General features: G+C 38.5%; 1 protein-coding gene across 1 annotated transcript in view; it reads left to right on the top strand.

Annotated features, from left to right (window-relative positions):
• Nucleotides 1–2297: 2297 nt before the first annotated feature.
• The window catches only part of RNF43 (ring finger protein 43), a 60657-nt gene continuing 40069 nt past the window's right edge, over nt 2298–22885 (top strand). Inside the window, exon 1 of the mRNA XM_032429017.1 lies at nt 2298–2613. Within this exon, the coding sequence (XP_032284908.1) occupies nt 2362–2613 (252 nt within the window). The 5' untranslated portion in view covers nt 2298–2361. The remainder of the gene's footprint in view (nt 2614–22885) is intronic.

The following is a 22885-nucleotide window of genomic DNA, read 5'->3' as shown; positions in this document are numbered from 1 at the left end:
CATTTATGTTCTCTTGGGTGCAGAACCTGCTTAGATAACTGTTTGAGTGGACTTGATTTACGTGTGGTAGCTTGCTTACCCAGAGAAAGTTATTGAGCATTGAACTGGATGCAGTTTGGCTGTGGCTCAATAGAGGGAGTAGAGGAGCTGAGAGAGCAGAGAGAGCAAAAGAACGTGTCTGGCTCAGTAAGTGCGCGCCCTGAAGCCCTGGCCCTAGCAGCCAGCCAGGAGGAGGGGTGGGGCGGGGCGGGGCGGGGCGGGGAGGGGGGGTGGTTGCCTCTAGCTGCTCCACCCTCACTTTGTGTCAGCAGGTAGAGAGCGTGATTGCAGTCCAGGGGAGGGAGTCAGAGCTAGAACACCAATTACAAACCACAGGCTTCCTGCTCTAGGGAGTTGATCCAGAATTGTCTTTCTGGAAGGGAAGCACTTGAATCTTTCCGAACTTTCCAAGCCCATCCATGATTCAGAGATACTGCTTTCTCCCTCTGGGATTTTCTGTGTTCCTGGTAGTGAATTGTTGCTGGTGTATTTGCTACTTTGCTCCTTTTCTCTCTCAAGATTTGATTATTTTATATGCTGTTCGGGGAGAAAAAGAACTTTTGTTAGGAGATTTCAGAAATGATTTTGGATCCTCTATAAGTGCTTTTTAGAGTTCTTGGGAACAGTAGCTCTAAGCCTGGAGTAAATGTTTGCCTTTGACCTGCATGGATTATTTTTTCAGGCTGCGGAATTTCTCGGCACCTACCTGCAGTGTGGGGCCCTTGGTCTGGTTGCAGAGTAAGAAGGTGGAAGAATGAGCTGTACTTGGTTAAGCAGTTGAAACCTTTTTTGAGCAGGACCTATAAAAGCATAATTGAATTTGTTTCACCCCCGTGGATTCCGGTGGGCCCGACAGCGCAACAGGTTTGCAGATTTCTTTTGAAATTCTCATTTTTCTCCCTCTCCTCAGCAAAAGAGAAGGATCTATATAACAGGTTCATGTTCAATTGCTTGGCTTTTCAGCACTTATTCCGAAGACTTTATAAGATTTTTTTTAACTTGACCTCTGAACACGGCAGGCTTTGTGGTTGAAGTGCATTTATATTTACTTAGGGGTGCACATTTTAATGTCTTAGAACTAAGATTTTGTTTGTACAAAGACCCAAATTCTCAAGTGTGCCTAGAAATAGCACAGATCTACTATACTCAGGCTTATTTTTACTTTTTCAGGATGTTCTACTTAGAGCCTGTACACTAATCACCTCCCCACTCCCCCTATCTTTTATTCCCGACCCCCTCAAGGAATTTGAAAATGTGTTAGGAATAGTCCTTTGTTTTACTTAAGAACGTAGAAAATTACAGATTATAAGATCTGGATAATAAAGTAGTTTCCAAAAGCATCTCATGGGAAATCAAAGCGCTTGGCATTCTCAAGCAGGAGAATAAAAGCTGGAATCCCTAGGAGAGAACGGAAAATAAAGATAGAAATATCATTTAACTGGGAAAAATAATTGGAAAGCTAACCTTTTCAAATACTCTTCTAATTTTGAAAGTTGGAAAAGGAGGTGATACTCAGGATTATCCTGTAATCTGTGAAGACATAAATGAGCATCTAATTTATAGGCAAATTTAGGTAGAACATTAAAAATGACAGTATATTTAACTTCATGAAAAGTATTATAAATTCAATGGGCCTAGAACTTTGGCTACACTAAAATACAGTTTAATGTGGAAACTTTTATGAATACATGTTGTAGCATCTTTGGACGTCTCTCAAGGTGTGGCCTGAAGTATCGTACCCTCTCCACCATTAAAAAACAAAACAAAACAACAACACTTTTTTTCCTGTGATCTTTAGTCTTTTACCATTGACAAATTTTATGGCTTAAAAAGGACCATCTCTTCATTTTCCGAGCTGGCGTTTTTCACTCTCACCTTCGATGCATGGCTTTCATTACTTACTTTGCCTTGTTTTGTTCATTAACATTGGGTTTAATGGTTCAGCAACTTGATGCATATGGAAGACCAGCACTGAGTGAACTGACATACTAAAGATTCGGGATGTGACATTCCACCTCAAGCAAAGTTGGAAATTCCAAAGAGAAGTGGTGATATCTTTACTAATCACAGTGAAGATGGGAGAAAATGACAGACCTGCAGCAGAAGTGGGCTGAAAACACCCTCTGCCCTGACAGATCAGGAATGCCACCTGTTCTTGGGAATATACTTTAGAGAAAGGAAGGGCCAAAATTACGACTTGGCTTTCGGAAACTGGAGCATCAATTCTCTTTTCCTCCATTTGTCTGGATCTGAGAAGCTGCATTTGGAATTGGCTCGTGGAAGCAGTATGTATGGCCGAAGTGCATTGCTGCAGCTGGTAGCATGAGTGGTGGCCACCAGCTGCAGCTGGCTGCCCTCTGGCCCTGGCTGCTGATGGCTACCCTGCAGGCAGGCTTTGGACGCACAGGACTGGTACTGGGAGCAGCGGTGGAGTCGGAAAGATCAGCAGAGCAGAAAGCTATTATCCGAGTGATCCCCTTGAAAATGGACCCCACAGGAAAACTGAATCTCACTTTGGAAGGTGTTTTTGCTGGTGTTGCTGAAATAACTCCAGCAGAAGGAAAATTAATGCAGGTAAGGATAATTTATTATATTTCACTTTCCATTTGTTCGAACTATGCCTTTCTTCTTTTGTCTCTCAAACCAAATACCGTACAAGAGCTTCTGCTGTTTAGTTTTCTGTTTGTTTCCTCTTTTAAGGATATTGCGTTATTGGCATTCTAAAACAAATCCTTATTTCTGCTAAAGAAGAAACATGAAATTCCACATTTTAGAAGATCATCTGCTTATTTTTAGCTCTGCTATTGCACTGCCTTTTTAGATCCACCTAATAAGGCCATTCTTTGCAAGTGATGTATTCTGGACACTATTTTTTGATAGATTAAATATATATGGACTTGTATTTAATTGACATGAGGATCATACTTTATATCCTGTTTAAATTTGAAGTGAACACTGAAGAGGTTGATTTTTTTTTTATTGAGGTAAAATTGGTTTACAACATTATTTAGTTTTAGGTGTACAACATAATAATTTGATATTGTATGCATTACAAAGTGATCACCACAGTAAGTCTAGTTACCATCTGTTACCATACAATTGTGAGGAGGTTACAGTGGTCAGCAGCACTCTGAAATTCTAGAATGTCCTTGGAGCATATTTGATCACTGTGTCACTTTTAAAATTCGGTCAAGCTTGAATGCTATGGCTGGCTCTATACCACGTGTAGCACCCTATTGCTAAGCCCAAAATGGAGAGGACTGCATTACAAAATGGACACAAGGTGGAAACTTGCCTCCTTTGGTCTTGTCTACACATAATTTTATTTTTGAAAAAATTTTAATTTAACATTTTTTTTATTGACCCACAAAGCTTTTCAGACACAGTTTCTTAGGCTTTCAGGTTGTGAGTTTTGTCTATAATTAATTCATAGCCTACTCTTTATGTATTGAATTTATTAACTGACTAGGGCCATAGCTTTTCATAGATGAATTGCTCATTCCCCATGGTGAAGATAGAGCCCAAAGGGCTGTACTTTTTTATTGTGGCATTCTAGTGTCTTACTCCATAGAATTATGTTCCTTATTGATTAAAATTCATTTTATAAAAGGGCACTTCTTGCTGTAGCTCTTGGGCATAGGTTACAGTGTTATTAAGTATGATTTACTTCAGCATCCAGCCTCAGATTTTAATTGTGTGATATGAATAGAACCAAAGTATTATATGAATTCAAATTTTTGTCTACTTAAAGATGAGAAAACTTAACAAATTATAGAACTCTTCCAAACATGCATTTTTACGTATATGATTTTGTGGTTCTTCATGATCACTTTTTAGGCAATATTTTGAAACCGGGATAAATGAAGTGGAAGGAGAATTAGATGAAATGAAGGACTTGGCTATTCAGAAAAATAAACAGACAAAAAGAATGTATCTGGAAAAAATGGCAAAAGAATTTTTGGATAAGAGTCTATTCATTTAATCTGAGCTCTAGGATGCAATTAGGAATATTTAAAAGTTGATATCACAAATAATTTGGACTGTAACTGGAAAGGAGACTTTCTTGCTGACCTTGCCTAGTTGATACCCTGAAGTGTGAGGTATATGCTCCATTTTCATTTTTTTCCATAAGTGATTTTACTTTTTAACCATATTTTGATATCTCCGAGGTCTTTGGGAGCCATACTAAGCTTTGTGTCTTATTAATGTCCTGTGGCAGCATCAGTGGGTTAATTATATGCTGCATAAAATAGTGTCTCTTTTATTTTAAATGTGTTGTCTTCTGTTATCATAAAGCTCTGTGTATTCATAAAGGAAAAGGTATGTAACAGGGACTAGCTGGCATTCTCTTTGCCATTCATTATTTTACCAATCTTGATCATATCTTTGCTTATTCTACCCTTTTTCTTACTCTAGTAAATCCTGCTACTCTTTTTTTTTTTTTTTTTTTTAGCTATTGACTTTTTAAAATGTTGTTTCTTTACTTTGTGATGAGGGAATTTCGTTGTATCTATTATTAGCAAGGCCTTTCATGTTTTATTATAGGGTAGGTTTGCGTTCATTGGCAATTTTTAGTCTTTCTTCACTTTTTGTGTACACATAACCTTCTTTTAGGTCATTAATAAACTTGTACACTAGCCTAATATTAATTGCTGGAGACTGTCAGTATTGGTCCTAGTTTATTGCCTATTAATCAGTTTTTAATCCACAATAGTTACCAAATTGTCTTAATAGCCTCTTATGAGAGCCTTTATTTTAAAAATACGAAAACAACCTTTGGATGATATGCACCAGTTCTTCTTTATCTACTATTTGATTAATTCTTTCAAAGAACTCTAATGTGTTAGGGACACATGGTTTACACTTCTAGAATCCATGCTGTTTGTTCCTTATCAGATTACAGTGCAGCTCAGGTTTACTCAACTGTGGTTAACCAAGCCTTCCATGTAACTGAAGTTTATATCCCTTAGATTGTGCTTTGCTGCATTTCAGCTTGCTTGAGAGATAGCTGTACCCTGGTGTCACAGATCTGAAGGCAGTCTTCTCTATTGGTCTTGAGGAATTTTAGATAATTCTATGTATCCTTTTGCCTATGAATTATTCTAGCTGCCTGTTAAGTTTGTCTCCAAAGATGTAGTCAGGCCTTTGTAAAATTGGCGATGCTCTGCACTGGCAAATGTAAAGGTACAAGAACAGTGATTTAAAAAAAAAAAAAAAAGTAACCTTGTTGTGGTTTCTGGAATTCCCAGAGAGTTTCAGAAAATTTGACATTTCTTTATATTTTGTTCAATTAATCCACGTCAAGGAAACTTTCCAGATCTCCTAACTCCTTGTCTGTGTCCGATAAAAAGGACTAAATGATAGTGATTATAACTTCTTACTGTTTTTATTTTTCATTTGAATATATTTTTTTCTCCTGGTTTATGCCATTGTAGATGGAAAATGTGCTAGAGCTTATGCACTATCTAACTGTCCAGTTTTCTGGTTTATTTACTTCTTGTCAATGTTTGTTTCTGTTATTTCTAGTAATGTTGCTGCTACCACTTCTATAAATGATTACAGTCCTGTTTTCTTTTTCAATTCTTGTTCCTTATTTATAAATGTCATTCAGCAGGACAACTCAAAATCAATCTTTTTTCTTGAAGCAAAAGAGCGAGAGGATCGTAGCTTTGCACAAGAGAGGTCAACAATTCTTTGACCGTCACCCTCTTCCTGCTTGGCGGGTTGTCCTGGATTTTCTTAGACTCTAGGATAAAGTATGATCAAGATTAGGATGTATTGTCCTGAGGCTTCAGACCTACAGTGGCAACTGTGGTGGTTTAGCATTTTGCCACTAACAGTGAACACCTCCTGGACAAATTCCCCCTTGTGCAGTGTCTCTGCTTGCCCCTTAATTTACCTATTAGTCAACACGTAGCTCTCCTATCTTTGCATTTTTGCTTTATTTGTAGTCAGGACCTGAAATGAATTATTTGAGGAGGGAGAGAAATCTTTATAATTAAAGTTTTGGCCAAAGCCAGAGAGATAATGCTTTAGCAAACTGTAGTTGATGAAGTGACTACACTGTGACTCAAGGGGCTTGACTTTTAGCTCTGACTCTGTCACTACATAGTTGGGTAAATTTGGGACAAAATGGTTTTCATCTTTCTAGGCTTTAGAGTCCCCATCTGTAAAAATGAGAGATTCAAATATAATAGTGCACTGCAAACTTGTGCTGTTCACTTTACATGTATTAGCTTATTGCATCCTCATAATAACTCTGTGAGAGAAGTACATTACTTTTATTCTTCACATTTTACAGATAAGCAAACTGAGACTCAAAGTGTTATTATCTGCCAAGGTCATGTGGCTAGTAGGTGGCATAGTTGGAACTTGAACCCTAGAGCCCAAGCTTTTCCAGCTCTAAAATTCTGTACATCAAAGAATGCCACAAATGAACAGAACACCCGTGTGGGCTTTGTATAAATGATTCATTTATTTCCAGACTAGAAAGGAATGAAAATGATGAGTACTGTTTTCTGAGGTTGACCCAGAATACACTATATCCTGCTAATTTCTAATGATCTCTGTATTCCTTCTGTTTCTCTCATTTGTGTTTCATTTGCAACGATATTTGTAAATCAGAATGTTTATTTAATCACTATCTACCTTTTTCTGTAACAACTTTCATTATCTTTCTCTTCGTTTTATAACAGACCATGGTAAGTTATCTAATACAGGAACCTGACATCATAGATTTTGAAATAGCATATGCATTGCTTTGCACAAGTTGGGGCTCCTTGGAAGCAGAGATTTCAAAGTTTTGGGATTTTGTTTCGAGGCCAGCCTTTAAAATAAGTATGAATATTCAAGGCACAGTCAACCATCAGTTATTTATGTTAATGGAGGTGCAGAATATCCAATTAATTTATAATTGACTCTGGAACAGAGTCAGAAGTACACCATCAGACGTAGTTCCACTGTGTGCACTAACAGTCTTAGGTGCTTGCCTTCTGCAGTCCCAGCTCAGAGCCTCTCTTGACTTGGCTTTGTTGTTAGAAGCCTGGCACCCAGAGGAGAGAGGGAAGCTACAGAATATGTTTAATGATAATTTTTCAAGTTAAGAAGGTATCTCTTTTATAAGCACCCATCAAACAGATTTGTATACATAATAGTTCTTTATTTCATGTGGAAATCCAGCAAATATTATGTAAATTCGAATTCATAAATTGCTGTGGTTAATAGGAGGCAATAAATGAGCTGTACCTCTGGCTGTTACACCTATCAGGCTATTTAGTGTTTATTTAGCTGATTCTGGGGGTAGACATTTCCTTGGTTTTTGTAGTAAAGGGTTTGTGTGTGTTGTAATTTTCTTTATGTAAAAATTAGCCATAGTTTACTTTTTTTTTTAAGAAAGATTATTTATCTGTTAGCGAGAGAGTGTGAGCAAGGGAGGGAGGAGTGGGAGGGGGAGAGAGAGTCCTAAACAGACTCTGTGCTGAGCATGGAACCCAACGTGGGTCTCGATGTGGGGCTTCATGCAGGGCTCAGTCTCATGACCCTGAGATCATGAGCTGAGCTGGAACCAATAGTTTACTTTTTATACAATATTAAAGACATTTCTGGGGCTCCTAGCTTTTGTTGTTGTTGTTTTTTAAGTAGCTCAGTGCCCACCGTGGAGCCCAACGCAGAGCTTAAACTCACGATCCTGAGATCAAAGCCTGGGCTCAGACTCTTAACTGACTGAGCTACACAGGCGACCCTGTTTGTTCTTGGTTTTAATAGAAGGGCTTTTACAATTTATTCACTGGAAAGTGTTGGGACGTTTTTTGCGCTTTTTTTCCCTCTTATTTCTTTCAGATTGCTAAGTACAGTAGAGGAAAAAGATAAATGAGTACAGTACTATTTTATATGTCCTGTTAGGAACCAGAATTGGTAGAGTAGGGTATTGTTAGAGAAGAGTGTGTTGATGATGTTCCATTGAATTTACATAGTAGTTTTCTTCCAAAGAAGCTTAAAATGATTCACAAATACCCGCAAGCCAAATAAGAATAAGTGATATTTACTCCATTTTACAGAAAAGGAAACATAATGGGGGAGAGAAAGCAAATAGATTATCCAAGAACAAAGTTGCACAGAGATGGACCCAGTCTGCTCTGCAGGAGATAGACGAGTAATCCAATTTTTCAGGTTTCCAAGGATGTGGATTTCTCTGGAATCAGTTCTACGGAGTGGGAATTCTAAAAAGCTAAACTATTGTCAAAGGCTGAGATATCTACTCTATTTGGGCCTATGTTGCTCAGTGTGATGATCCAGTCAAAAAACTATTGGTGAAGCAGTTTGACAACTTTATGTCTCAAAAAGCCTTATGAGCCCGTGCTCTGACCTGCATTCATTGTTCTTTTCCCCACTGTTATTGGGGCAAAAGCCAAAGTCTTTACAACGACCTGTAAGGCCCATCGGGATCTGCCTGGCACCCTGGCCTTTTACTTCCTCACTCTGCCATAGTCACTCTGCCCACCTCGTTGTCCTTCCGGTAAGCCAGGCATACTCCCAACCCAAGGCCCTTCCACGTGTGAGTTCCACTTATACCCCAGGTATTTTCTTCGCGTAGTCTCTCAGATGTCACCCCCAGGTATCAAATATGCCTTCTCAGTGAGGCCTTCCTAGACTGTCCTGTGCTGAAGGGCTCTTCCTATTCCCTCCTGGGCTCATATTCTCCTTCCCTGCTTTGTTTTTCCTTATAAACATTGCCATGTGACATACAGTAATATTTACTTTTGTACTTGTCTCTGTCCCCTTGGTGGAATATGAGCTCTGTGAAAGCAGGGATTTTTGTCTCCTTAGTTCAGAGCTATATTCTTGGGAGTAGTGCCTTAGTATACTTAGTGCCTTAGATGTAATAGGTACTCAATAAGTATTTATTGAATAAATGTAAGGAACATGATGGTGGTGCTGAGTAACTCTGATAGCTGGGAGATAACTGTAGGATGAAACAGATTTATTTATGTCATCACATTTCTAAGTATACTATGAGGTCAATTATTTTGAGTGCTTTGGGTTTGATATAACATGCTCCATTCCTTTACTCCTCTGACTTTCAGACAGCACAGTATCTCCTTGATTGCTGCTTCTAAATTATAAACAAGGCTATAATCAATATGTTTGAGGTGCTCCTTTACACAGCATTTATTTGGTTTAATAGAGAGCTCAACCTCTGCTTTTTAGGAAATTCTGATTTTCCAAGAAAGATTTATTGGGGTACTACTTTAAATCTGTGATTATAAGATATTGGCATATATCCAAAGGACCTCACCTTCTTAGTCCTTAAACTTGTGATTCCCAGTTCTGGTTTTGAGATACCCTAACACAGTGATTTTTAATCCTTTTTTGGTGTCACAGACTCCTTTGAGGATTTGAGAAAAGTTGCTGACCATATGTACTTACAATTTTGCATAAAATCTCAGTGAGTTGAAAGAGTCTTTGAGATACAGGGATCTAAGGACTCCGGATTAATGACTGCTATCCTAGAATAATCCCGATTATTTCAAGAAACAATACCAAATTCTCAAAACTAATTTATCCTCAGCTTACTTAATTTAAAAAGTATTTGTATAGGGGCGCCTGGGTGGCTCAGTTGGCTGGGCAGCCGACTCTTGATTTGATTTCGGGTCATGGGATTGGGGTCGTGGGATTGAGCCCCTGCCGGGCTCTGTGCTCAGCATAGAGTCTGCTTGTCCCTCTCCCTGCCCCTTCCCCCATTCGCACATACTCTCTCTCTAAAATAAATAAATAAAATCTTAAAAAAAAGTGTTTCTATACATTACTTGAAGTCAAATAGACAACAGTATTATGATGCAGTTGTAAGAAGGTTGGCCTGACCTAAGATGACCTCAGATGTAAAAATTGGTATGTGACAAGCATCTACTTATATTGATTTAGTAAAGGAATTGTGCTCTCCAGATATTAAGTGGAACCACATCAATTCAAAATGTGCTTACGACCCTTTCATTATGGTGTTTTCATGGAAAGGTCCATAAGAATAAAGAATATTTTACTAATTAGTTTTGATATAAGTAGAACAATTGTGGCTGTATATGTCTGTTTGATTACTAAATTCAAAAAACAGAGACTGTAAAACTAACTTTGGTTACTTTTCTATTTTTTTTTGGTTTCTATCCTTTACTCTCTACTGCTTTTCCTAGGGTAGAATTCCTTGGGCCCTTAAATTTCTATTTGCTATAATGGAAAACTTTGTATCTTTAAAAAAAAAGTTTGTTGTTCTTTGCTTGTTTGTTTTTAAAAATACCAGATAAGCTACTTTAGCTACTCTTTTTTTTTTTTTTTTTAAAGATTTTATTTATTTATTTGACAGAGAGAGAGAGAGCGAGAGTAGGAACACAAGCAGGGGGAGTGGGAGAGGGAGAAGCAGGCTTCTTGCTGAGCAGGGAGCCTGATGTGGGACTTGATCCCAGGACCCTGGGATCATGACCTGAGCCGAAGGCAGACACTTAACGACTGAGCCACCCAGGTGCCCTAGCTACTCTAATTTTGATCTGGGTTCTAAACATTACAGTTCATGAATACATTTTGTTTTGTTTGATACTTTTTAATATATTGGAATTTGTGTTTAATATATGCAAATTCGGAAACACCAAAATAATCAAGGTGATTTAAGTTAGAGGTTTTTTTGAGAGTTATAAGCACAGGCTCACATTTCTCTTGGAGATAGGAAATTAAATTATTTAGAAATTCTGATCCTTGGAATTTGAAGCAGTGGTAGTTGTTTAAGATGGCAACATAACTATCTTCAAGACCACTATTTGTTTTTTAAAAAATCTAGGATACTTCTGTTATGATGGAAAGCAACCATAATACAACTATAATTTAAGTAGCATAATCAGTTATCATGTGCCTACCAATTTTATGCATGCTTATATATCAAAAGGGTACTATTAGGCATATATAAATATATGATAATTGGGAAACACTGTTGCTGTTGTTATTTCTGTAGAATAATTTGGATGAGACTGCAGGCTTTATGTTTTATGCCTGTTGATCTTGCTATTTCCTAAAAACTGATTATGGATTCCCATTCTTTTTTTCCCTAACCCATTTTGTACAGTCTTGTGAATTATCCTCTCAAAAAAAAAAAAAAAAGAAAAGAAAAGAAAAAGAAAGAAATCTTTTATGTGATACAGGTTTCAGGTTCTTTCATTTTTGTATCTTCTGCTTAGAACCATGTTGGTATCTGAATTTACAATTCTGTGGCCAAGTTTTTAAAACTTTGTGAAGGACTTATTGGCCTTATACTAGAATGAAATCCTATTCAGTTTTCCATACCTAGGGTAAAATACAGGTCAGGCTATTCCATTTGTAAAATATAATCATCAAATTTCAAGCTAGAAAAAACACCTAATCCAATCATTTCATTTTACAGATGAAGAAATAGATTAGTAGTTTGCCAAAGAGCTGCCAATCTACTGCCATATTTTACTGGCCAGCATTTTTAACAAACTTGTTTATTTATTTTAAACTTTTTTGGGGGTCATTGCAGGGAGATTAAAAAGCAGATGTTGGCAGAGATTTTCCCCTGAGCATTCCATTAAGAAGATATTATAGATTGCCATAGGGTCTCTTTCCTCTTTGATCCCTAGTCAACCAGAAGGCATACTTTAAAATAAGTGAACAAACAAAAAATACCTTGTTGCCACAACTTAGCATTACTTTACCTGGTGCATATGTCATTTATTCTGCTGTAGATAGCCTGTTGACCTGGATTGTCTCCTCAAAGCAGTAGAGACTTTTTATGAAATCTAGGCCAAGAACCTTACCCAGACTGGGGGCTGCACTGGATTCTCTCAATGTCTTATAATGTGGGTTTCCTACTGTGTGCCAAACGCTGTGGCAGGGCCGGTGGGAATACAAAGAACAGCACCCTAGCCTAGTCCTACTGAGGAAAACAGCAGAAGACAGTATGAGATAAATGCCAAACAAGAGGTGCAGGTGTGGATGCGTTAGAATGCCGATTTTGGTTCTCTCGGGAGTCTTTCACATGACTGTGGTAGTTCTGTTTCACAGTCCCCTAGGACTAAAGAAAAAACAAACAAAAATAAGATTTTAACCTAGGCAACTTCAAGTAGCTTCAAGCTAGAGGACAACTACAAGCCAGTCATACCTTCTAATTTTCACTGTTATCAGTTAAATATAGGTTATAATATTGCCTGTATAAATATTCCTGTATGTGTAATGCTCATCTGTAGCATTTTCACTAGGATTTCAAATAAACACCATGGTTTTCTTCTCAAATTGCAAATTTTCTAAAATGTACAAAAAATTCTTGTTAAGTTTCAGTAAAATTAAAACAAAATTTAGCTTTAGACAGAATCCAACATATTAGGAGTTCTGTTTGAATTGAGAATCTCACTAGCTCAGTTTTAATTCTTTTCAAACTGCATAAAAGAAGAAATAAATACTAAGACTGTGTAGAAGGTGGATGGTATTTGAATATCATCTCTATTCAGCAAAATTTGTTTCTAATACCAAGGTTTTAAATTATTGACTGTAGTCATCAGTATCTGTTATTTCCATTCTCTAAGATGTGTTGTGACTTCAGTATAATATGAGGGATATAGATGCTAACTCTGGAAGAGTGTACGTGTCTCCTGTGACAACAGCAGTAGGCTGTTACCTGCTCTGAAGTTCGTAAGCTGTATGGTTATACAGCATATATTTTTATCGCCATTAGAGATTATGTGGAATTTAGTTGTCCCCTTTGGGTATATGAAAAGTCCATAGGTGCCTTGTGACCATTTAAAAAGTAAATAACATAACCTATCATCTGCTGGGGTACAGTTGGTAGGGTAACTAAATGATCTTTAAGATCCTAGGGCGCCTGGGTGGTTCAGTCAGTTAAGCATCTGCCTTTGGCTCAGGTCATGATCTTGGGGTTCTGGGATCGAGTCCCGCCTTGGGCTCCGGGCTCAGTGGGGAGCCTCCTCTCCCTCTGCCCCTCCCTCTGCTCACGCACGCTTTCTCCTTCTCTCTCTCTCTCTCAAATAAATAAATAAAATCTTAAAAAAAAAAAAAAATCTTTAAGATCCTTTCTAGCTCTAAACAGAGTTTATGTTTGCCCTAGAAATAGACTTAGTATATTAAAGGGACATGTAACTTGCTTATTTATTTCTTTTCCCTGAGATAAAATTTATTTGGTAGGTAGTACAAAAAAATCTGACCAAATTCCTTAAAGTCACACAACAAATTGGTAGCAAAGTGAAGCATCAGACTCAGGTGCACTCCCAGGCCTCTGGTCCTTTACTGCCTTTACATTAAGTTAAAACACACAAAAATGAGTTTTTCTCTGGAGATTTATATTTTAAAATATCTGCAGTGGATTGAGGACTCTTATTCTAAATTCCTCATCAAGGTGTCTCAGCCACCAAACCACACTGACTTCAGTCATGAGCCTACATCTAAGTGAATCTGAACCTTCAGAAAAGTTTGGAAAAGCCATAGATAACCTAGAGCCAGTCTGGGCCATAGCAGTAAAAGGATGATGTGTCTGATGCTAAAATACTTTGTGAAGTTGAATTATCAGAGATAAGCTGAATAATTACACTAGAAATAAGGATTTCAGAGCAGCTGGTAGGTTTTCACATGTGGGGCTAGGGGCTAGAGCTCTAGTCTGCAAGCATCTGGAGGCCTCTGGGAAGGAGTGGAAATGGGGCCATCTGATTAGTAACTATGCCTTGTTATTAAACCGTGACTTTCTGCATTATATATCCCCCAGAGTTGGAAAACTTCCGCTGGCAAAAAAAAGAGAAGGGCTGCCGTGCTGTTGCTGAGGGCCATACAGTAGACACAAAAGTGCCTTCTTACAGGCCTGCAGCAGAAGCAGCCTGTAGAGGCAAGCCCGGTCCTCTCAAAGACTGGGAATCCGACTCTTTCCCCAGGGGGTTTCCAACTAGTTTGCACTTCAGAAAAATCTTTTCTTTCTCCTGCTGTTCACGCCCTGCAAAGAATTTTCTTCCAACCAAAGAAATTGTTTTATAATCAAAGATCCTTGTCCTTGGTTGTTGGACATCAAAGAAAGTTTGGAGGAGACTGGGGGATTATGTGAGTGCCTAGAATTTATTTTGAATGCAAATTCGCAACATTAGCAGGTCCCCCCAAAGAATATACTCATTTCAGAGTTGGGAAAGAGCCTAATACAACTTAAGTGTGTATTCCTCCTTGGTTGGATGTACCCCAGTAAGCTACAAATGAGATGAATAGCTCCATCTGGACTTAATTCTGTATGTTTGGTTCTTGAGGTTCTTACTGGAAGAGAGATCCTTACTCTACCTGCCCTTTTAAAACCTAATATTGGGAAACATGAGGATCTATTGGTAAACTTGAAACAACAAAAAAATCTTTTTTAACCTTCAATATTTCAACTTTTTGGGAATTTGGGGTTTCTCCCAGGGCCATTGATGATATCACCAATATTGGGAGCCGCATTCCCTGCATTCTCTGCTGTCTCCGAGGTGTTGATGATGTCATTTTCTCTCACAAAGGAAAACCTCAGCACCCTGAGGGCCTGAACTCAGGTCTTGGCAGGTAAATGAAGGAGGAACTTACTTCTGGATTTAAACTGTTAGATTGACTCAGGCATAAAGAGGCACAACCATGTTAAATACTAGCTTCACAGCCTCATCTCTGGGGCCTGAATAGACCATTTATTATTTAGGGAGAATTAACACTGTAACTTTAAGAAATTATTTTCTGGATCAGAACAATGATTAATATTTTGGTTCTTGCAGTCAGGGCATTTATAGGCCGTTGTTCCAAGAGATTATGGCTGCTTCTTAAATATCCTCCGAATCCATGAATTTTTCCAAGCTTTTCCAGAACCCATTTGTAGATTATCTGACTTTCCTTCCTAGAGTAGATTAACAACAACAAAAACAAGAATTAGAAAAAATAAAGTGGTGGATAGGACAGATTTAGGCAGAGTTATGCCCTGGACAAAGTACATTCTTGTTATTTTAATCTTGGCTCTGTGGTTATGAACAGAAGAGAGCATTTGGTCTAGGAGATCTCTTCTGTCCCTTCATTGCAACCACAAAGTAATGGTTGGAAATAGAATTCCAGGAACACCAAAAATGCTCACAGTTTCCAAGAGTGGCAGCCCCAGTGCCCGCACAAGGATTCTTTGAGCACGCTTCCTCATAGCCTTCTTGTGGTGTCCTTGTGGTTAGGAGCCTACATCATCAGTCACAAAGGCTTGCCCTGAAGACAAACCTGGTAAAAATGTCAGTTGTCTATCTTTGCCACCAAAACCAATCCTTTATATTTTTACTCTGTTCTAAACTAATACGCTCTAGGTTTTTAGAGAAAAGACAGTTTCTTTAAAGGAATCATCAACTGACCATTCGCACAACATTTTAAGAGCATTAGTTTGTACTAGGAGGGTAAGTCAGAATGTGCGGGGTAGGCAGGATTTGCCAGAAGTTTTTATTCCACTCAGCAGTGTCAAACTAACTTGCCTGCGTTACTCCTGTGCAGGTATTGGATTACAGTTTGGGGGGTTTTTTTACACTAAGAATATATGGGTAAAATTCACTGAAATTTAAGAATGTCCCTTTTAAAAGTTTATAAAGGGGAATAGGGAAGTGAACTATAAGGGAAAAGCCTAACCTGCAATCTTTCAATTTCGTAACCTTATTTCTCCTGAGTTGATGTGTACTTGAACCAAATTAATAACATTGTATGAAATGCCCTAGTTTTTCCAGCAATATCAATCTTAAAGGCATGGAACAGGATTTGGCATTTTGTTTCCATTTTTATTGTTTTGTTTTCTAAAGGGAAGTTTGAGTTGGAGCCTGTCTGGCAGGATTCCATACTTCTACCAAACCACCTGTCCTGGCAGAGACAATGGAATCAAAAGTCAAGTTCTTAATGACTGCACCTGCCTTGTAAGTGCTGCCAGAAGATCTGATTTTCTCCTGTGGCCAAACTCTACCCAGAAACTATAGTAATTGGCACCCAAACAGTGGGCGCATATGCCCAAGAACATGGATGCCCCAATTTCAGGAGGACTAGTACTAGTTCTCCGTTGACTTCTGAGGTAGTCTTTTGCATCATATTCAATGATTATTTTACTGTTAATCAAATGGAGGAGATGTAGCTTTCTGGTTCACTGGTTTTCAAGATTTTTGTCAGGATCTACCAAGGATGATGGATTGTTTGGTAATTTATTATTTAGAAATTGTCTTGCGCAATTATGCCTCTGCTAATCATGAAGGAGAATATGATCTACTTAAAAGAGATCAGGAACATTATCTCCAAAGTCAGAACACCATGCAATGTTTTCCAGGAGAAGAAGCTACCATTTGTCCCTGCTTCTTTTTCCGTTTCCCAGAAATGTAAGTTACCCTATGGGTCACCAGTTGAACGCTCTGATTAGGCAATTGTTTTGGAGGCCAGCTAACTTCCTTGATGAGGACGTTTTCCTTTTGAATTATCAAAGTGTATCTTGGGTTCCCTCAGGGCAGAGTTACTTCATTGTGTTCTAACTTTATGTGTAACTGGAGGCCTTCTGGCCTAAGAAACATAATTTCTGTCACCAATCAGATAATTGAAAATAATATGCCCACCAGATAGTGCTCTTTGCACAGTATTCACATATAATGATATAATAATAAGGCATAAAGGGTGTTCTAAAATGAGTGACAACATCCTACAGTGAACAGAGCTCTCAGTGGTCTTGTGTTTTGTTTTGGGTTTTGTATTTATTTATTTATTTTGGAGAGAGAGAGCATGCGCAGAGAGGGGGGTGCAGAGGGAGAGGGAGAGAGAAACTTAAGCAGACTCCACACTGAGCGTAGAGCCCAACGTGGGGCCCAGTGTGCGCCCGACGTGGGGCTCAATCTCACGACCGTGAGATCACAAACCTGAGATCACCACCTGAGCTGGAACCAAGAGTCCAATGCTTAATCGACTGAGCCACTCAGGCACTCCAGTAGTCTTGTGTTTTAATCTCAGCTCTGATCCTTGAGGGAAAATGCTTAACTTCTTTGAGCCTGTGTCCTCGTGAGTAAAATGAGGGTAATAGGTGCCTGGGTGGCTCAGTTGGTTAAACGTCCAACTCTTGACTTCGGCTCAGGTCACGATCTCAGGGTCGTGAGATTGAACCCGGCATTGGGCTCTGCTCTCAGCGTGGAGTCTGCTTCTCTCCCTCTCTTTTTCCCTCTACCACTTCCCCTCCCCCTACTCACACTTGCTCTTTCTCAAATAAATAAATCTTTAAAAAAAATAAAATAGGGGCGCCTGGGTGGCTCAGTCGTTAAGCGTCTGCCTTTGGCTCAGGTCATGATCCCAGGGTCCTGGGATCGAGTCCCACGTCGGGCTCCCTGCTCCGTGGGAAGCCTGCTTCTCCCTCTCCCACTCCCCCTGCTTGTGTTCCCTCTCTTGCTGTGTCCCTCTCTGCCAAATAAATAATAAATAAAATAAAATAAAATAAAATAAAATGGGGATAATAGTAATAGTCTGCCAACCTGAAATGAAATGAGAATTGTCTTTGGGAAATTGCAAATGTAAGGTATTGTTATTATTAATAGTAATTAGACTTGAGCTCTTTCTCATTCACCTAATTACTGTAAGAAATATCATTAAGTTTGAGGGTTACTGAGCTCAGTTAACCTATTTGAATTCAATTTGGCATTATCCTAAGATAACTAAGAATAAGACTGTTTCTGTTTTTTTAATGTAGCTAAAAAGTGCTTTAGATTCAAAATTTTGTGGGCCAAAGGGCAGATGAAATGTTACCCGTACTGTAGTAACAGGTAGCCTTAATGGCTTAGAGAATGACTAATGGCATGTGGGCTCTAGGGTGGGAACTTCAGTTCTGTTCCTGCCTTGCTTGTGCCATGGTGAATCACTTGCCCTCCCTGGACCTTTGTACAACATGTAGCTGGTCTGCACTGGTGAGCCCATTAGCTTCCTTCCAGGATCAATGAGGTGATCACTGACACAACACAAAACAGCTATTTTCCTAAGTTTTCACTGCTCAGAGTCAGAGGGGTCCTAGAACCATATTACCTATCACTCTTACATTTTCCCTTTTTGAAATTTTGGAGTATTCTTTTAATTGCTGCTACCCTGAAACAATTGTTCGGGATGCAGAAGCTCCCAGCTTCCTGTGTAGCTTTGCAGCTGTGTTCTAAGGGATAGGAGAGGCGTTCAGGACTGTGAAGGGAACTAATTTACCCGGTTCATTATACTTGTACTGTGCTGGTCCCAACATGTTGTTCTTTGAAGCTCAGCAGGTAAGTTTCTCTAGCCTGTTTGGAAATTACCCCACAAGTCCCTGAGACTCCCAGTTCCCCATCTGAGAAGTAATAGATCAAAATGAGAATAAGCAGTTTCAGTCATAGCACCTATCCGATATTTTTGGCCTGGAAATCATTTTTAGGTAAAGATATCCTTTGAGGCATCTCAGGGACTAATATTCTGCAGTATGGAAAAATCTGTATTCCACACTGTAACTTTACCAGTTTGAAGTCTCTCCCCAAAACAGGTAAATAATGGGATAAAGGTAATTATGGGTTTTCTCATCTTTTCTTACTTACCTGTTCCTTGTTGTGATTAAACACACGTAGCTTATAACTCTTTTAGAAACAAACTGAATTACCATTATTACCCTTTCAACACTTGCATGGTGTTATAATCCATTTCAATCACAGTTCGACATAGTGGGAGTCAGGAGACAGTGTGTATGGGGAAGATGGAGGGGGCAAATGTTTTCCCTTGTACTAGTTTTGGGAAGAGTCCTTCTCTAAAGGTACTTCTTGGGGAAATCTGTTTTCTTCTCAAGGCCTAATAAAGATTAGTGAGAGATGTCTGCAAAGCATTTGAAGCTCTTTGAAATAAAGGCATGGATAAACACTCAGTATCATTGTTATTATCATTAAAAAGGAAAGCCCAGCATGTGATGTTTTGGGTCACTTCCAGCGGCCTTTTTTGATGTTCATGATTTCTTTTTTGACCTTTACCTCTTGATATCTTTATACATTTATTGACGCCATTGGACAAAGTCTTGAGATGCTGAGTAATAGTGTATTAAGAATGAATGCCTGCTAGCCTCCATTTCTATGGGTGGAATGTCTGAAAATGTATTTAAAGTATATAGTTCAGGGGCACCTGGGTGGCCCAGTCGGTTAAGCATTCGGCTCAGGACCTGGGATCGAACCCCACATCAGGCTTCCTGCTCAGTGAGGAGTCTGCTTCTCCCTCTGCCCCTCCCCCCAACTCATGCGTGCTCTCTCTCTCTCAAATAAATAAAAATCTTTGAAAAAAAAATAGTTCAGGTTTCTGTCTTTGGATACCTTTATTGTTCACGTTTGGTAATCTTGGTGCCAAACTTAATTTAATATCTGATCACTTGAATTTTTATTTCCAATTCTATTCCTTCCTGAGTTTTATAGGAAAATTTTCACCAACTAGAATAAATACCAAATAAACTGGGATATCCATCCATATTGCGTTTATGAGTTAGAGATAAGTTAAAAGGAAGAAACTGTTATAAAGGATCTAAACAAATAATATAAGAACTTCCTAGGGGCACCACTGTAAGTTCAGCCAATCTCCTATACTTCAGAATGTAAATTATTTCATGCTAAAAATGATCGTAATGATATCCTTATACCAAAGATACCAAATAAAGGCTAAATATGTTCGGTTATAATGTATTTAGGCAGGAAAGTGTACCAATACATTTTAGAAAGGGATTCTGTGGTACAGATTACATTTTAAAAGACTTCCTTCTGGTCCTTAGCAAGCTAAATAAATCATAAACTTTTATTTTATGCCTTCTGTATTCAAGGACTTGCACTAATCAGAATATTCTCTTCCATGATTGGCAGCCGCATTTAAGAATTGAGTAGAATTAATGCTCAATTTCTTTTTTTAATGCTGTTGGTCTTTCCTTTTGAGTTTGTGGTGTTGCTATGTGTTTCATTAAGAAAAAAGAAAAGAAAAGGTGACCCTAGTCGATGAGTTGTTTATTTGTTTTAGATTTTAAATGGTTATTCTACAATAAAGTTTGCTTGTATACACACATATATTTTTCCCCTCTAGCTTTTCAACTGAATTTGTTTTTTTTCAATCCCCACCTCAATTTCTGCATCTCTACACACACAGATTTTTGTACTTCTAAGCTTAGCTTTCACCAAAGAAAGGTAAAGTAGAAAAAAAATTTGAAAATATTCATCCGAACCAGAGGAAACTCAACAGATTCTGTAGGAAATTGGATAGGAGGATGGAATACATTATGCCAACCACTATAGAAAATTATTTGAAATTAACATCATGTTTAGCAAAAGCAACCACCCTGAAACTACTAATAATGGTAATAGTATGTGTTTGTGTCTATATATACATGAAGGATTGAAAATGAGTGTTTAGATTAGAATGAATAATATATATTAGATATATACTTGTAAATAACATTGTATATGTTATATATAGAATTTATATTCATATACATAGAACATGTATATGGAATATGTATGTACATATTCTAAATACTTATTTTCCATCCTTTAGGGGAAGCTACTTCCTCTATGCAAACTTTGGACCAGTCTCTGAAAATAGTTGCCTTTCGAGACCCTAAAGCCAAATTACTTATCTGGCTTTTGAAATTTTGCCTATTGAGAGAAAGGATGGTCAAGGGAAAATGGATAACCTTAGGACATTCCCCCCGTGTTCTTTTCCCTGACTCCCGCTCTACCACCCACAATTTCAGTTAAATTTACTTAGCTGAAAACGATCAATTCTAACCTCAAACTGATGTCTTTTGCTCTGTTTCAGCCTTGTCTCCGATTCAGCCTGTTGGAGCTGGCTTTCTTCTCTTTCTCGTTAATTTCTGCTTGCTCATCTCTCCCTAGTGGTGTGGACTCTCTCCTTAGGAATTTTTACCAGGGTGGCTCAGTAGTTAAGCATCTGACTCTTGATTTCGTTCGGCTCCTGTCGTGATCTCCGGTTGTGGTTGCTTAAGACTCTCTCTCTCCCCCTCTTCCTCTGCCCCTCCCCCCCCCAAGAAAGAATTTTTACCTACATAATGGTCCTTCTATGACGTTTCTCTCATTTTCATTTTGGGGTCATAAAAAAAAAATCTGTGCCCACTGTCAAAAGTCTCTTCTCACTATGAAGATCTATCACTTTTGTATCCACATTATGTTGGTCTTATTTAGGTTGGGATTTTGATGACCTGGCCCGTTCCTTGGTAAGTCATGTAGTGTATCAGATTCACTGTGTATGTTCACTCATAATTTTGTTGAATAAGTTGGTGTGTTGCTGCTATTTTCATCTGGAGATGGTGTTCCACGGGCTGCGTTAACAGGACCTGCACGTTGTGTTACATGCTGACAGCTGTGTCTTCCCATCAGAAAGAAAGATCCTTTCTTCCTCCCTATCAAATGAAAGCTTAGATTTTAGAGAAAATTACAAAATACAGCAAATGAAAGAGAAGAACTGAAATCAGAGCATCTGTGGTTTTCTCTATCCTTAATGGTAAAGCATCTTCCTAGAGAATTTTATTGTAATATGTTGATGAAATGTTTATAGTCATCCCTTTGCAGTTTGTTTAGAGAGTAGTTCCTAAGCAGCAGTTCCTGCATCATCTAGAAAACTTTTAGCTGGAGAAACCACATTTCTTTTCTTTCTCAAGTGGCAGAACCGGTCTAATTTTTTTTTTTTTTTTTTTTTGAGTTTGTTTAATACCTGATCTTTATGGTGAGGGACTAAGTTACATGATCTTCCTTCCAAAAGAATGTTTCTCAGATTTTTGTGTTTTATAGCTTTCTGATTTCATTGCCATCATAGGTTTACTTGTCAGGGAAGTGTGAGTATCTCTAGGAGTTCAAGTGTGCACAATAATAAACTGTCTTTCATAAAGAAGGAATAACTTCATGCTATTGCTATGATAGTAGGTTTGGATGCATCTTACCTGGATCCTGAGCTCTAATCAGAAATCATTGAGCCATGTGTATGTTTAAAGCTAGGGAACTTACCAACACATTACATCGCCTCATATTGATAATGCCCTTTCCACAATCTTTGGATAGGTAGGTCATGCTATGACAGACCATTTGGCTGCCTTAAAGCCATTACCTTATATTTTTCCTCAAAGGAATTTCAGATCCTGTTTAATATTTGCTAGTTTTACTAAGTAGTGAAGGCAGAGCGGTTCTAGTAGTAATCTTGTGAAGAAGGAAATTGGTGTTTCTTATCTATTTTCCATATATTGTCAATCTGTCCAAGTAAACCTATTATATGGAAAACTGATAAGGAACTTTGTTTTCTTCTTGATATACTTGCCTGCCCAGCACATGCCCCACGTTGGAGAACCCTGTGGGAGAGTGTCGGCTCTCTAGATAAGGTGGAATATCTGTAAAATAGCTGAACCATTGTGCCTCCATAGATTTGCACAACCCTGAAGGTGAGAGGAGTTGGGAGGATGAAAGAGGGCCATCTCCCTGCCCCCAACATTCCTAAAGTTCAAAGACACAGCTGGTGTTCCAGTGTGGAACCCATGCATCTGGAGCAGTCCGGTTCCTAGCGAGGTAACACTACAGGCTTCCTGGTATCCTTGAAAATATTCATTTCCTGGCCCTTGCCCTTTCCTGGGAATCATCTCCTCAAGTCCTTCTATCCTTTTGTTGGCCTGCTTTGAACTTCTTGTGTATTAATCTCTTTTACAAAGCAAGGGCTGTAAGCAGTGGATAGTAAGTACTGCAGTTGTACTCTCAACTGCCCAATGTGAGGAGGATTGTTGAACTGTCTTGTTTCTGCATAAAAAAAAACTGCAAGGGCACCTGGGTGGCTC

The sequence above is a fragment of the Phoca vitulina genome, unplaced genomic scaffold (assembly GCF_004348235.1).
Source record: "Phoca vitulina isolate PV1807 unplaced genomic scaffold, GSC_HSeal_1.0 scaffold40, whole genome shotgun sequence".
NCBI lineage: Eukaryota > Metazoa > Chordata > Mammalia > Carnivora > Phocidae > Phoca > Phoca vitulina.
Note: the sequence above shows the minus strand (reverse complement) of the source record. Positions and strands in the feature narration are given on the sequence as shown.